The sequence below is a fragment of the Astatotilapia calliptera genome, chromosome 4 (genome assembly GCF_964374335.1).
Source record: "Astatotilapia calliptera chromosome 4, fAstCal68.1, whole genome shotgun sequence".
NCBI classification, from domain to species: domain Eukaryota; kingdom Metazoa; phylum Chordata; class Actinopteri; order Cichliformes; family Cichlidae; genus Astatotilapia; species Astatotilapia calliptera.
The window spans coordinates 27,300,029-27,312,916 of NC_137425.1; the positions used below are offsets into that span (position 1 = coordinate 27,300,029).

The 12,888-nt window shown below is 45.2% G+C and overlaps 2 protein-coding genes across 2 annotated transcripts; one reads left to right on the top strand and one right to left on the bottom strand.

The window, feature by feature from the left end:
* The first annotated feature begins 5,286 nt into the window (after positions 1 to 5,286).
* On the top strand, positions 5,287 to 10,130 carry mcm5 (minichromosome maintenance complex component 5). Its single transcript, XM_026165790.2, has 16 exons — positions 5,287 to 5,625; positions 6,358 to 6,484; positions 6,573 to 6,701; positions 6,795 to 6,967; positions 7,050 to 7,205; positions 7,289 to 7,458; positions 7,547 to 7,718; positions 7,809 to 7,920; positions 8,011 to 8,154; positions 8,274 to 8,339; positions 8,422 to 8,598; positions 8,686 to 8,798; positions 8,898 to 9,026; positions 9,137 to 9,279; positions 9,440 to 9,567; positions 9,777 to 10,130. The coding sequence occupies exons 1-16, from the start codon at positions 5,453 to 5,455 to the stop codon at positions 9,876 to 9,878; spliced, it is 2,214 nt and encodes a 737-aa protein (XP_026021575.1). The 5' UTR covers positions 5,287 to 5,452; the 3' UTR covers positions 9,879 to 10,130.
* A 2-nt stretch (positions 10,131 to 10,132) lies between these two features.
* hmox1a (heme oxygenase 1a) lies at positions 10,133 to 12,327 on the bottom strand. Its single transcript, XM_026165827.2, has 6 exons — positions 12,187 to 12,327; positions 12,061 to 12,110; positions 11,845 to 11,956; positions 11,535 to 11,750; positions 11,174 to 11,446; positions 10,133 to 11,000 (listed from the first exon to the last, which is right to left on the bottom strand). The coding sequence occupies exons 2-6, from the start codon at positions 12,108 to 12,110 to the stop codon at positions 10,836 to 10,838; spliced, it is 816 nt and encodes a 271-aa protein (XP_026021612.2). The 5' UTR covers positions 12,187 to 12,327; the 3' UTR covers positions 10,133 to 10,835.
* Between the last annotated feature and the right edge of the window lie 561 nt (positions 12,328 to 12,888).

The window sequence follows — 12,888 nt, forward strand, 5'->3', positions numbered from 1 at the left end:
GTGAAGTGTCTTGCCCAAAGACACAACGACCGAGACTGTCCGAGCCGGGGCTCGAACCGGCAACCTTCCGGCTCCCATTGAAATTTGTATAACCTATTTAAAATCTAAAACTTAAAATTGTCCGTAGCCTACTGTTGTTACCACTGTCCTGTTTGTAGTGATGTATCTCTTGACAGTCGACCAGTTGGATGGAAAGCTTCAGTTCATCATAAGGCTTCATCTCAACATCACTAGTGTGCAGGCAGGAGTGGTGAAATGGAGGACCCAATGTGCAGACTGTGGAGACAAACGTGAACTCAAACAGCTTTAATGCTAAACTCAAACAGAACAAAACTTAGGCTGCGTTCACACTGCAGGCGAAAGCGCATCAAAAATCGACTTTGACCCTGTGCGACCCATATCCGATCATGGTGTGACAGTGTGAACAGCACAAATCCGATGTTTTCAAATCCGACCTGGGTCACTTTCGTATGTGGTACTGAATCCGATACAAATCTGATGTTTTAGAAAGCGACTGCTGTGTGAACGGTCATCTCGCATTAAATCTGTCTTTTACGTCACTGACACAAGACAGACGCCAATTATCAGCGCCCAAGAAGACATCGCGAACGCTTCCGGGCCATCCAGTATAGATGTTAGTGAAACTGTTGGGAAGACAGCGTTGGAGAAACGTGAACATTTTATTTGTACTGTATAATCTGCAGATTCTGACAGAAATCTGCAACTATCCTTTGAAGCACCGCTCCTCTCTAAAACAGCAATAAGGATAATTATTAGGCCATATGTAAATAGCACAATAACTTTATAACTTAAAACAAAATTGAGAAATGTAAAGTCCGAAACAAGTCTTTATATTAAAGCCATCAGTCAAACAATACTGTTTGGTTTGGGTCTAAACAGAGCGCGTTGTGTGTGACGTCTGATTTTGCGCTGTTACGGCCCTAGCAGGGCCTCCTCCTGAAGGTGCCTGTGTGGGCGTGTCCCACCACCTCTTCTGCCTGAGGTGCCACCTTTCCCTGTAACACAGCTGACTCACATCAGTAATTAAAAGTATTTAAGCCCAGGGAAAGGTGAGCTCTGGGCCAGAGTGCCATTTTGTGTGGTGTTTCCAGCTAGTGAGTTGTGTGTTGTGGTTTCCAGCTAGTGAGCTGTGCTTTCCTTTTGACTTTTTGCTTTATTTGACCAACGCCTGAGTTTTGTTTGTGTTTTATGGTGATAACGGCTTGTCCGTCTCTTTTAGTTGACTTACTTCAATAAAACTGTTTTATTTAAACTGTTTCGCCTCCTTGACTCCTTTTTCTGACCCGGTCACTTTTGTTACTTCCCCCTCACCGCCTAGACCCCCCCAGGGGAACGTAACAGCGCATGCGGACCGCTTTGAGCGTTTTCACCTGCAGTGTGAAAGTAGCCGCAGGCAGGCCACACCGCATACATGATGGTAGATCACAACATGGACACAGAGAAACACAGGGCTTAAATACACAGAGGAGCAATCAGGGAATGGGAAACAGGACGGAAACACAGCTGGGGCAAATCAGGCCTAACGAGACAGGGGAAGCAAAACCAGACACATTAACATAAGACATGGACCTTCAAAGTAAAACAGGAAACATAACACAGAAATGCAGACTTGGCACAGGGATACAGCAGACAGGGGAGACAGCAACTATGGATCACAGACAGAAAACCAGAACACTAAAACTCTAACAAAACCCACACAAATAACCTAAACTAAGAATAATCCTATGACCTATAAGGCAAAGCTAGAATATAATGAAATAAACAAAATCAAAGAACCAAAAACACAAAACACTGGGTCGACGACCCTGGCAGCCTAACACTTGTACCCAGAATGGTGCACACAGGCTACAGAACTAACACACTGTTTTCATCATTAACACACTACCACTCAAAATGTAAAACACATGTTGCAACCTCTTCTTCTGCTTTTTGCTAGACTGAATACAGCTTCATCCATGAAGATGTATTCATGAGGCCTAACCATTGAGTCAAGCTCAAAGATTCTCTTTACACAACAAACTAATTTTAGTTCTGTAAATGAAATAGTATAATGTATACATGTGCTATGTATACAAGTATACTTATGGTATTTTGGTATTTTGTTTAGAATTGAAGGAAGGCCACATGAGGGTGCTCACACCAGGAGACACTTATTGTGGATATGGTCCATCAGAATAATGCAATTTGACTGCGTGAAATGCAGCAAGAGAATGTAAAAGACAACATACATGTTGAATCTAGCAAAAAGGAGAAGAAAAGGTCGCAATGTCGTAGGTCAACGTGCCATTATTGAACTGCCTGGCCAGCGTGGTGGAACTGTAACTACGGTATCTGTGCTGCCATCAGCAGCTATGGGGTTCTCCACAGTCATGTTACTGTTGGGCTGTACAACAATGAACTTATAGTAACATTCCCAGATGGTCTACGGGATGCTTTGCTTGATTAGAGAGATCGCGAGCAGGCAGAGCATCCCATATCATTTGGGCCAATGTGAGCTTTCACTGAAGTCCAAGAATATGCAATTGGTTTCACAATGAACAGCATTTTATCAATGTGTTTCTTCCACCGCAATCTCCCTTTTTGAACCCTATTGAGGAGTTTTTCTCAGCATGGAGATTGAAAGTATAAGACCGAAACCCTTACAGGAAAATCTACTTCAAGCATTGAATGGAGCTTGTGGTGAGATAGCAGTGGAATCTTGCCAGAGCTGGATTCGGCATGCTAAACGATTCTTTCCTCGCTGCCTTGCAAGAGAGCCCATAGCATGTAATGTGGATGAAGTCCTGTGGCCTGACCCAGCACAGAGGCGTGATGCTGAGTCTTTAATTAGTAGGGCACTACTGCTGAAAAGCAGTTAAACAGCATCTTCAATGTTATTAGAAAAGAGTTGTTATCCAGTAGTTTAAGATTTAAAAAAATTGCTTTATTTATTAATTTTAGGGTTTGTTTCATTTTTTGCGCTACATTAGAAAACATCAAAATAGCATTGTCATTTTTGTTATTTGTGTTTTGTAATCTTTATAAAAGCCTAGAAAAAACACCTTTTAATCTTTTGTATATGGCGAGGTGCTGTGGGCACCTAAGTCTTTGATAGTGTAGAATTTTCAAGTCAATACCATGGTTGCATCTACTGAAAATCTCAGTGACCTTGACTTCAAGGTCAGAGGTCAACCTTTCTGAAAATCAGAGGAGTTTTACATTTATAATACAGGTATGTCTACTAGGAGGCTGAATGGAAGCACTATATATTTATAAACAATCAAAAACAACAATTATTACACAATTTATTTCCAATTTGTATGGAATTTATTTCTGTAAACGTGGTGTTTTAGGTCTGATTGAAGGACTGATGTGATGGTAAGGTGTCCGCTGCTGCGCTTTGAAGATTGGTAGGCTTTCTTTTTTTAATTTTCACAAGAATTGCTACTTCCCCTAGAGTTTTAGCCACTCCAACAATCAGAAGATTTCCCTATGAGCAAGCATTTAGCGACAGTGGGAAGGAAAAACTCCCTTTAAAAAGGAAGAAACCTTCAACAGAGCCAGGCTCAGGAAGGGACAGCCCTCTGCCACGACTGGTTGGGGTGGGGGGAGTGAAAATTTAAAAAAAAAAAGCCAAAGTGATCATTATTGCAGCAGCTTAATTAATTTTTGCAGTATAATTTGCTGTTAATGTCATTTTCCAACCCCAGTTTGTGTTTTTATCACTTTTGTCCAGGGTGGAAGATGCCATGCTGGAGACTGATTCAGTATGGTCTTTCAATGTTGATACATGGGAACCTTTTAGAGAGGCCAGGGCTGAAAAAGGGATGCCGGAGAACCTGAGAGGGTGTTATCCGCTGGTGTGCATCCAAGGCCAACATCTCTTTAATTAGGCTGACAAATAAGCGTTGGCCAGCTTCTGGTCCTCGTCTAAACATCATTATTTGTTCGAGGTCATCCAGACGTGTAAGTATTATGTATCTTGTCTCCAGGGATTCATGTCCTGTCCCTGGAACAGAGCCTTTAAATTGTTCTTCCGTCTTAAATGTCCAGCGCTGTTGCTTGTATTTGTCTCCAATGAAATAGTTTTCAGTGTACACGCCAGAGTCTAGCACATGATCTGGTGGCTGACCCTGAGTCTCTATGATGAATTTCAGATAATCATAGTCATTCTCCGAAGGGTAGAGTGGCACCCCTGTAGCAAGCTCCACAGCCACCAGCCCCAGAGACCACATGTCACTTGCTTCGTTATAAGGAAGGCCAAGCATAACCTCAGGTGCACAGTAACCAACCATTCCCACACAGTCACCAGGCATCACTGCAGACGCAGGACATGCGAGGCCAAAGTCTATAAGTTTGACTTTGATGGGAGACTCATGGCGGTTTACAACCATGATGGTTGTTACACAATCATACCAAAACTCTGTCCTAATAGTTTCCACTTTCTCTTTTGTATCAGACATACTGAGACAATATTCGGGATAAATAACCATGAAAACAATTTATTTATTAAGTTTAGAGGTTTACACATCACATCATTATAATCATTGAGCCTATCTGACTTTAATCGTCCACTTGATGGCGCAGTAGAGCCAATGAATCGTCACAGTGCTTCGAACCATGAGTCGACCAGTTGGATGGAAAGCTTCAGTTCATCACAAGGCTTCATCTCACCATCACTAATGAAAGCTCTTATAATTTGGCTGCTATTAGAGACCATTGATTTAGGCTCTCTTTGGTTACTACGTGGATCTTTTTTTCAGACAAATTAATGAAAAAAAAATATAATAAATGGAAAAACAGAGTACAAATGTGGACAGTTAACTGGATATTACAGCGCGATTTCTGCTGCCCCGCCCTCTCGCTCAGTCGCTTAATGCCTGAGCTCGGATCATACCAATATCAGGGGGGATTCACGCACAGTCGTAAATTCCCACAGTGTGCACTACGTGCTTCGAATATTGTGTTTACTTTTTGTTTTATACAGTTGTCAGCCAGGCATCTAACTATGAAAAAATTACACTCCAAAAGACCCCGGGCTTCTGACAAAACAACCCGGGCTTAAGCCCAGTAAGCCACCCCCACGCTCCGCCCCTGCTCCCCACGCTTCCCTCTACCCTCCTCCTGCTGTCTTTTTCGCGCCATCAGTGCTCACAAGCTCCACCTTTACTTTGACAACCCACCTCCGAGGAGCCACGCCGACCAATAGCTATGCACGGCCTTTCCTATCAGCCAATCAGAGTGCCGGAGATGACGCCACGCAGAGGCGGCTCGCGGGAAAGTGAAGGGAAGGAGTTCAGTTTTTCCCGCGAAAGAGACGCCGCAAGGAGGCTTTGTGTGCGGCACCTTACATCCTGCTTAGTTCTTACTAAGAAGAAAAAGTTGTTTTTGTCTGGGTTTGCTTCCTTACACTCCGCTTTCTTCGTGTCTTTTGCGACCTGGTTCATTCAGCATGTCTGGCTTTGACGACCCAGGAGTGTACTACAGTGACAGCTTCGGAGGTGGAGAGGGCCCCGGCGGGGACGAAGGTGGACAGAAGCGGATCCAGATCAAGAAGCGGTTCCGTGAGTTCTTGCGACAATTCAGAGTGGGGACCGACCGCACCGGCTTCACCTATAAATACAGGTACGGTAACAGCGATCGCACCGTGCTGTTGTTTGTTACACAGCCGCACCCTGAGTGTTCAGGATCTGATCTCAATATGGGTAATATAGCTAATAAGAACTGTCTTTGTTACAAAGTTACTGTTGAGATTATTTTTTTTAAAGTGCTCATTAGTCTGGCAGGAGGCCTAAATACAGGGGCTGCTGAATTTGTGGAAAATGTAGACTCTAGCACAGAGGTGTTAAACATAAGGCCCGAGGGCCAAAATCGGCCCGACGAAGACTCCAGTGTAGCCCAAGGAAAGGCTTTGGAAAATGTGAAGGAGTGTGTAAATGTTGGACTTTTAACTATATTTTTTTATCAGTTTTACAGCTTTTCTTGTGAATAAAGACCTCCCCCATGGTCATCCATTCTATACCAAAGTAATAGCTAAACAGTTAAATGACTAAATTGAACTTTTCTGTCTACTATCTGGTTTTGTTTTACAGTGGATCAATGATAAAAAAAAAGGGGAAAAAGGAAACTGCTCTGGCCAACTTAAGATTAAAGTAGGATGTATGTGGCTGATGAGTTTGACATCCCTGCTCTAGCACGTCTTGAGCTTCATAACATGTAGAGACCAACAGTAGTTATATTTGTGATCCTTTTGTGAAGCATCTGAATCATTTGCCATTAAAGCTCTAAATGTGCCAATTTTGGGCTCATCCAGCCTATGAATTTGCATTATTTTCACTTGTACCTAAATTCAACTAGAGATGAGCTGAAGCGACACTACACCTTGGGAGAGTACTGGCTGGAGGTGGAGATGGAGGACCTCGCCAGCTTCGATGAGGATCTGTCAGACTGTCTTTACAAGCTGCCGACTGAGAACCTGCCTCTGGTGAGCATGTCACACCGCACAAACTCCGTCCCGGTGGGCGATCCATCTGTCCGACGCATTTGTCTGAAGGTCTGCTTTTAATTTACAGCTGGAGGAAGCCGCAAAGGAGGTGGCCGATGAGGTGACCCGTCCCCGGCCTGTCGGGGAAGAGGCTGTGCAGGACATCCAGGTCACCTTGAAGAGCGACGCTCATCACGCATCCATCCGCAGCCTCAAGGTACTCTCAGGCCTCTTTGTGTGTCATACTGTAGGAGTTACTGACAGGTTGATCACACTTTTTCTTGTTTTTTTCTTTTTCTGTCCACTGCAGTCTGAGCAGGTGTCTCGTCTGGTGAAGGTGCACGGCATCATCATCTCTGCCACGGCGGTCAAAGCCAAGGCCACCAAGGTGTGTCTGCAGTGTCGCGGCTGCCGCGCCGTCATCCCCAACATCCCCCTGCCTCCAGGGCTGCAGGGTTATGCCCTGCCGCGCAAGTGCAACTCGTGAGTATTATGATGGGGTAACGTCCCTCCGCTCGAGTTCCTCACCCAGAATCACCTTTAACGAGGCTCCCTCTTTTCTCAGTGAGAGTGCTGGCAGGGTAAAGTGTCCTGTGGACCCTTACTTCATCATCCCAGACCGCTGCGTTTGCGTCGACTTCCAGACACTTCGCCTGCAGGAGTCCCCGGATGCTGTACCGCACGGAGAGATGCCCCGTCACCTGCAGCTCTACTGCGACAGGTAAGCACCTGTGTGACTGACACTGAGCTTTTTCTGCTGCTGTGCTGCTTTTACACTCGTGCTTTTTCCCACCTGTCTCTCAGGTATCTGTGTGACCGCGTGGTCCCAGGAAACAGGGTGACCATCATGGGTATTTACTCCATCAAAAAGATGGCTGCACCAAAAGCCAAAGGCAAAGAGAGAGGGGTTGGCGTGGGTATTCGTGCGTCCTATCTGCGAGTGGTCGGTATCCAGATGGACACAGAAGGCGCAGGTGAAGAGGTTTTGCATTAAGACGTGGGTGTGATGCATTTCAGGCGAGCAGAGCTGGCTTTAAGTGTGGATATTTTTTCCTTTTTTAGGCCGTGGTGCCACTGGATCCGTCTCCCCACAGGAAGAGGAGGAACTGAGGGCACTGGCTGCTTCTCCTAACGTCTACAACTCTCTGTCACAGTCTATAGCGCCATCCATCTATGGCAGCGATGATGTGAAAAAGGCCATTACCTGTCTGCTGTTTGGAGGTTCAAGAAAGAGGTGAGCTTTAAGCGCAATACATAGATACCCACCTTTATTGTAAAAGTCCCTGACTTACCCAGCAGTGCTTTCGTTTTCTGTCCTCTGCAGGCTGCCTGATGGTCTCACTCGTAGAGGTGACATCAACCTGCTGATGCTGGGTGATCCCGGCACAGCCAAGTCTCAGCTGCTGAAGTTTGTTGAGAGATGCTCGCCCATCGGGGTAAGTAATCCTGAATGGATTGTCGTCACTATGACAAATCCGGTGTAAACCCCTCACACTGATCCTGAACCTCGACTCTGTCCCCTGTAGGTCTACACCTCCGGTAAGGGCAGCAGCGCGGCCGGTCTGACTGCCTCCGTGCTCAGGGACCCCAGCACCCGAGGATTCATCATGGAGGGGGGAGCCATGGTGCTGGCCGACGGCGGGGTCGTGTGCATCGACGAGTTTGACAAGGTAAAAACGAAGCAGCACAAGTTGCTAAGTTGCAAACAAGAATTCAAACTTGGCACAAAATAAACTATCAGTTGATCTCCGGCCTCATTATTAAAGATAACACTGTGTTTGTTGTCCAGATGAGAGAGGATGACAGAGTGGCGATCCACGAGGCCATGGAGCAGCAGACCATCTCCATCGCTAAGGTATCGCCTCTTTGTGCATTTAAGGAAAGTAAAATGCAGTCGCTGTGTTGAAGGCAAGCTAACACGTGGGCTCTCCTCCCAGGCTGGCATCACCACCACCCTGAACTCTCGCTGCTCTGTGCTGGCAGCAGCCAACTCCGTGTACGGCCGCTGGGACGACACAAAGGGCGAAGACAACATCGACTTCATGCCCACCATCCTGTCCCGTTTCGATATGATCTTCATCATCAAGGACCAGCACGACCAGCAGAGAGACATGGTAAGGAGGCCGAAGGTCTGCGGCGTTAAACCCTCGTGTGGTTGGAGCTGTTACAGAGTGTAACTGTTTGAACGCGTCTGTTTACAGACGCTGGCTCGCCACGTGATGAACGTCCACCTCAGCGCGCAGACGCAGACCGAGGGTGTCGAGGGCGAGATCACGCTGACCACATTTAAGAAATACATCGCTTATGCAAGAACGTAAGTGTCCTGGAGTTCATATATTAGTTTGATTGCACACACTGTCATGTACTTAGTTTAAAAAATAAATAATAATAATAATAATTTGCCCATTTACAGTAAGTGTGGTCCTCGGCTGTCTGCTGCAGCTGCTGAGAAGCTAAAAAACAGATACGTGGTGATGAGGAGCGGAGCACGAGAGCACGAGAGGGAGAGCGACAAAAGAGCCTCCATCCCCATCACAGTCAGGTAGATTTTTATTTATTTTAATAAATGATCATGTAAATGCGTCTTTTTACCCCAACTTAAGTACTTGGATCTTCTCGCTTCATCGTCTGTCTGATGTTTCGGGTTTTCAGGCAGCTGGAGGCCGTCGTGCGCATCGCAGAGTCGCTGGCTAAGATGAAGCTGCAGGCAGTGGCTGGAGAAGAGGAGGTGGATGAGGCCCTGAGGCTCTTCCAGGTTTCCACGCTGGACGCTGCACTGTCTGGCAGCCTTTCAGGTGGGCGTTGGTCATGTTTTTGGGTCTAGTGGATAGATCTACCTCATTAAACTGAACCATATTAGCTATTCCATTAAAGAATCTTTTGTTTTTGTTTTTAATTTGCTGGAAGCCAAGTGTTAAGCCTCAGCTAAGCATGCCAACCACATTTTGTGTCCAGGAGCGGAAGGCTTCACTTCTCAGGAGGACCAGGAAATGATCTCTCGCATCGAGAAGCAGCTGAAGAGACGCTTCGCCATCGGCTCGCAAGTGTCAGAGCACAGCATCATACAGGACTTCACCAAACAGGTGAGAATATCAACCTGGGGACACAACAGTGATTTGACTCTGTGCCCAGCTTGTGTTTCGTGTTCCATTGGGATGATTACAGGAATAGTGTTCAGTTCTCTTTTGTCAGTCATGTAAAAACAGACCTCAGAAACATTTTTTACATGCCTGACAAAAGAATCAGTTTTGGTCTGGGTCCTGTTAGTGACCTCTTTCTGTCCTTCCTGCAGAAATATCCAGAGCACGCCATCTACAAAGTCCTCCACCTGATGTTAAGGAGGGGGGAGCTTCAGCACCGCATGCAGAGAAAAGTGCTCTACAGAGTCAAGTAGAGAAAAGTGCTCTATGAGATAACCATATTGTTGTTGTTGTAAATAGTTTTCATTTGTGGTGTTATGTTTGCCAGAATAGTGTCTCATCTCAGCTGTAGCTCTGTACAGCAGGATGCATGCCAACAGGGTGGATGAAGAGTCACTGCTAAGATGGTCCTAGTGCTTTGTATCAAGCTAAAGATGTTACTTAATGTCTGCATACCGTGTTTAAAAAAAATAAATAACAATAAAGTATTGAAATTCACATTAAAATGTTGAGAGTATTTCTTTTTTTTTATTAAACAGATCATAAACAGAGACACGATTTGATGAATATACACAAATGACAAGTAAAATCACTGCTTTGGCTTGGAGTTGACAGATTGTCAGTCACGATTTCTCTTTCAGAGCCAAACTGAGTAAAGTGCAAAATGTGCATGTCACACACTGTATATAAAAGATGGATGGAGCCTTTGTAATCCCACTCACTGGTTAGTGACGCCTCAAGTCTTGCAACATCACAAAATGTAATTTATATTCTGCAAGAACCATCGACGGTGCAAAATATGGTTGTAGCTTCTGGGTTTGGAATGTGAAGCCAAGGTGGAAGCATCTTTTAAAACTACAATCTCTTCAGTCACCACCAGGGGGCGACACAAACAACCTTTCATGACTTTGCTAAACACTTTCCGGACTTTTCTGTGGTCCTGATCACTGGTTTGAGGTCATATTCAGAAGAAAATTGAGTCATTTTTTTAAATTAAGAGAATTCTAAGAGGAACAACTAGGTGATGTAACAATAGCTCTTTTCATCTTTATCTGTATGCCTTAAACTGGTGATTGAGACCATGAACCTTCAAGACTTCCTTTTAAAATCATTCATATGTCTTCTCCTGTTTGCCTTCATTTTTCAAACCCAGAAGCTAAAGCCATTATGTACAATCTATGATTCACAACCAGTATAAGTACAGGTAGAGCCTACAAAGCATACATTCCCACTCCAATAGTGGCCAGCGCAACACACAGTCCCACGGTGAACTGTACGATGGATGACGACGGGAGGACGGCCGCTGGGGATCTGTCTTTGTGCTGGTCCGCAGTTTCTGTTGCAACACTCAGCATTTTCTGCAAGTCATCAAAAACCTACGAGGAAACAAGGGGTTAAAAAAAGGGATTAGTGTGTTGGCAGCATTTTGGCTCTACATGCATTAGCTTCAGTTCCTCTTTCAGCTGAGTTCACTGAGAACTGTGGAGCAATTCTTGGTGTCATTTTTGGTCAGGGCTTGCACAGAAAAATTCGTCCTGAGGTCTCTCACCTGTATGTTCAGCTCAAAGGCCTGCACGGCCTCCTCCAGCACCGCGGCCTTCTCCTTCTCCGTCAGCTCGATGCTGTTCATCCGGCTCCTGTACAGCTGCTTGAAACGGTTGGGGCTGCTCACACCGGGGAAGTGGAAGAAGGAAAGCCCCTCTTTGCTGCTCAGACCGAGAGATTTCTGGGTAATCTTTCCCAGCACTTGTCCCCCTGAGAGATCACCGAGGTAGCGAGTGTAGGCGTGGGCCACTAGAAGCTCTGGGTTCTCTCTGCCGATCTGAGAATGTAAGAAGGGGGAAGTGTTGCGCTGGTTCTTGTGCACTCTGAGTTATGAATCATGAATCACGTCAAAACGCAGTGCTCACCTGTCGCAGTCTCTGGCTGTATCTCTGTGTGGCTGCAGGGACGATCACTCTCTTCCTCCACTCTGATCCAAAGAAATGCTCCAGGTCTCTTTCCAGTGATTCCACACGGGAAAGCTCTTGAGGGAAGTAAATTGGTGCAACGGCTGGATCGGAAGCATTCCTGTCCATCTCATCTTCCAGAGCCCTGTAGATCTCGTAGAGGGAGCACAGCAGGACCTAAAAGACGCATAAAGATAGACATCCACTTATAAGAAAAAAAAGAAAAGGAACAGAAAGTGGTTTGTGTATCCAGCCACTGTGCACACTTCACCTTATACTGAACCAGAGTGATCTCTCCCTTTTGGTAACTCAGCATCAGCTGTGTGTTTTCAGCCCTCACGTGGTTGTCCTTAGTGGCTGCTTTAATCTGCTCTGATAAATCGCTGAGGCCAGAAGGGAAACACAGAAAGGGAGCAATCATTCAACATGTCCTAAAATGTCTTTAAGTGCAAAAGCTGCGAATTTCCAGTAAAGTGATCTCCCATACCTGCCGACTTCTCCTGTCTCATTCTTTCTCGCACTCTTCATCGTGTCCATCTGTTCAAATGGTTTCATTGGTTTAGTATAGGTACACAAAATGTAAGAGTATACATATATAATGCATTTCACTCACATTCAGTAAAGTGTAGTTGAGTCTTCGATCCTTAGAGCTGGCGGCTGTCAGCGTGTCCGGTCAGTTCCTCTGAACGGTTGCTCCTCAGTGCATGGCCTCTCAGCTCCCTCCCTCCTCTTATATACAGCTGTGAAGCTCCAGCTGCTGAGTCAAATGAGAAGTGTGATTGCTGAGTCATGCTTCACATGACAGGGGAGATGTGGACACAGCAGCAATATCAGAAAACATGACGAGGCATTAAAGCTTATTTTCTTGAATCATGTTTGAGCTGGCTTTGGCTACATGTGGCTACAGAGTCCTTATGGAGAAACAAAGTAGCATGTAATGTATTCTCAAAACCTGTAGCTATTATCTGTCAATTGTTAGCATTTTTTTTGTAGTTGTTTTTTGTTTTTTTCCATTTAAAAAAACATCTATTAACAGGGGACAGAACAAGAGGTTTTGAACTTAATGTCACAAGAAGCTACACCAAGAAGCCCCAAAAAGACGAGGAGCTTATTGGCTCCAAGTTTGCCTCGCAATATAAGGGCCCCCCGAAAAAATCTGCTGGCTGTATAACTTCTAATAGTTTAGAAGTACATTTTTGTAATTTGTTCATGTAAAAAGTGTGTAGTAACTCTTGTATAGCTACAACACTGAAAGGCACAATCAAGCTTTATACACTACTGTGCAAAACCACTTTACTTCCAAGGAGACAGACTT

What these genes read in the sequence shown, in the direction of transcription:
- mcm5 (XM_026165790.2), top strand. Translation starts at nt 5,453, where the DNA reads ATGTCTGGCTTTGACGACCCAGGAGTGTACTACAGTGACAGCTTCGGA. An exon ending in CTGCCGCGCAAGTGCAACTC is followed by an intron (nt 6,968 to 7,049) that starts GTGAGTATTATG and finishes CTCTTTTCTCAG; the next exon opens with TGAGAGTGCTGGCAGGGTAA. An exon ending in ACTGTCTGGCAGCCTTTCAG is followed by an intron (nt 9,280 to 9,439) that starts GTGGGCGTTGGT and finishes TTTTGTGTCCAG; the next exon opens with GAGCGGAAGGCTTCACTTCT.
- hmox1a (XM_026165827.2), bottom strand. Translation starts at nt 12,110, where the DNA reads ATGGACACGATGAAGAGTGCGAGAAAGAATGAGACAGGAGAAGTCGGC. An exon ending in TCACTCTGGTTCAGTATAAG is followed by an intron (nt 11,751 to 11,844) that starts GTGAAGTGTGCA and finishes TGCGTCTTTTAG; the next exon opens with GTCCTGCTGTGCTCCCTCTA. An exon ending in CCTTTGAGCTGAACATACAG is followed by an intron (nt 11,001 to 11,173) that starts GTGAGAGACCTC and finishes GTTTCCTCGTAG; the next exon opens with GTTTTTGATGACTTGCAGAA.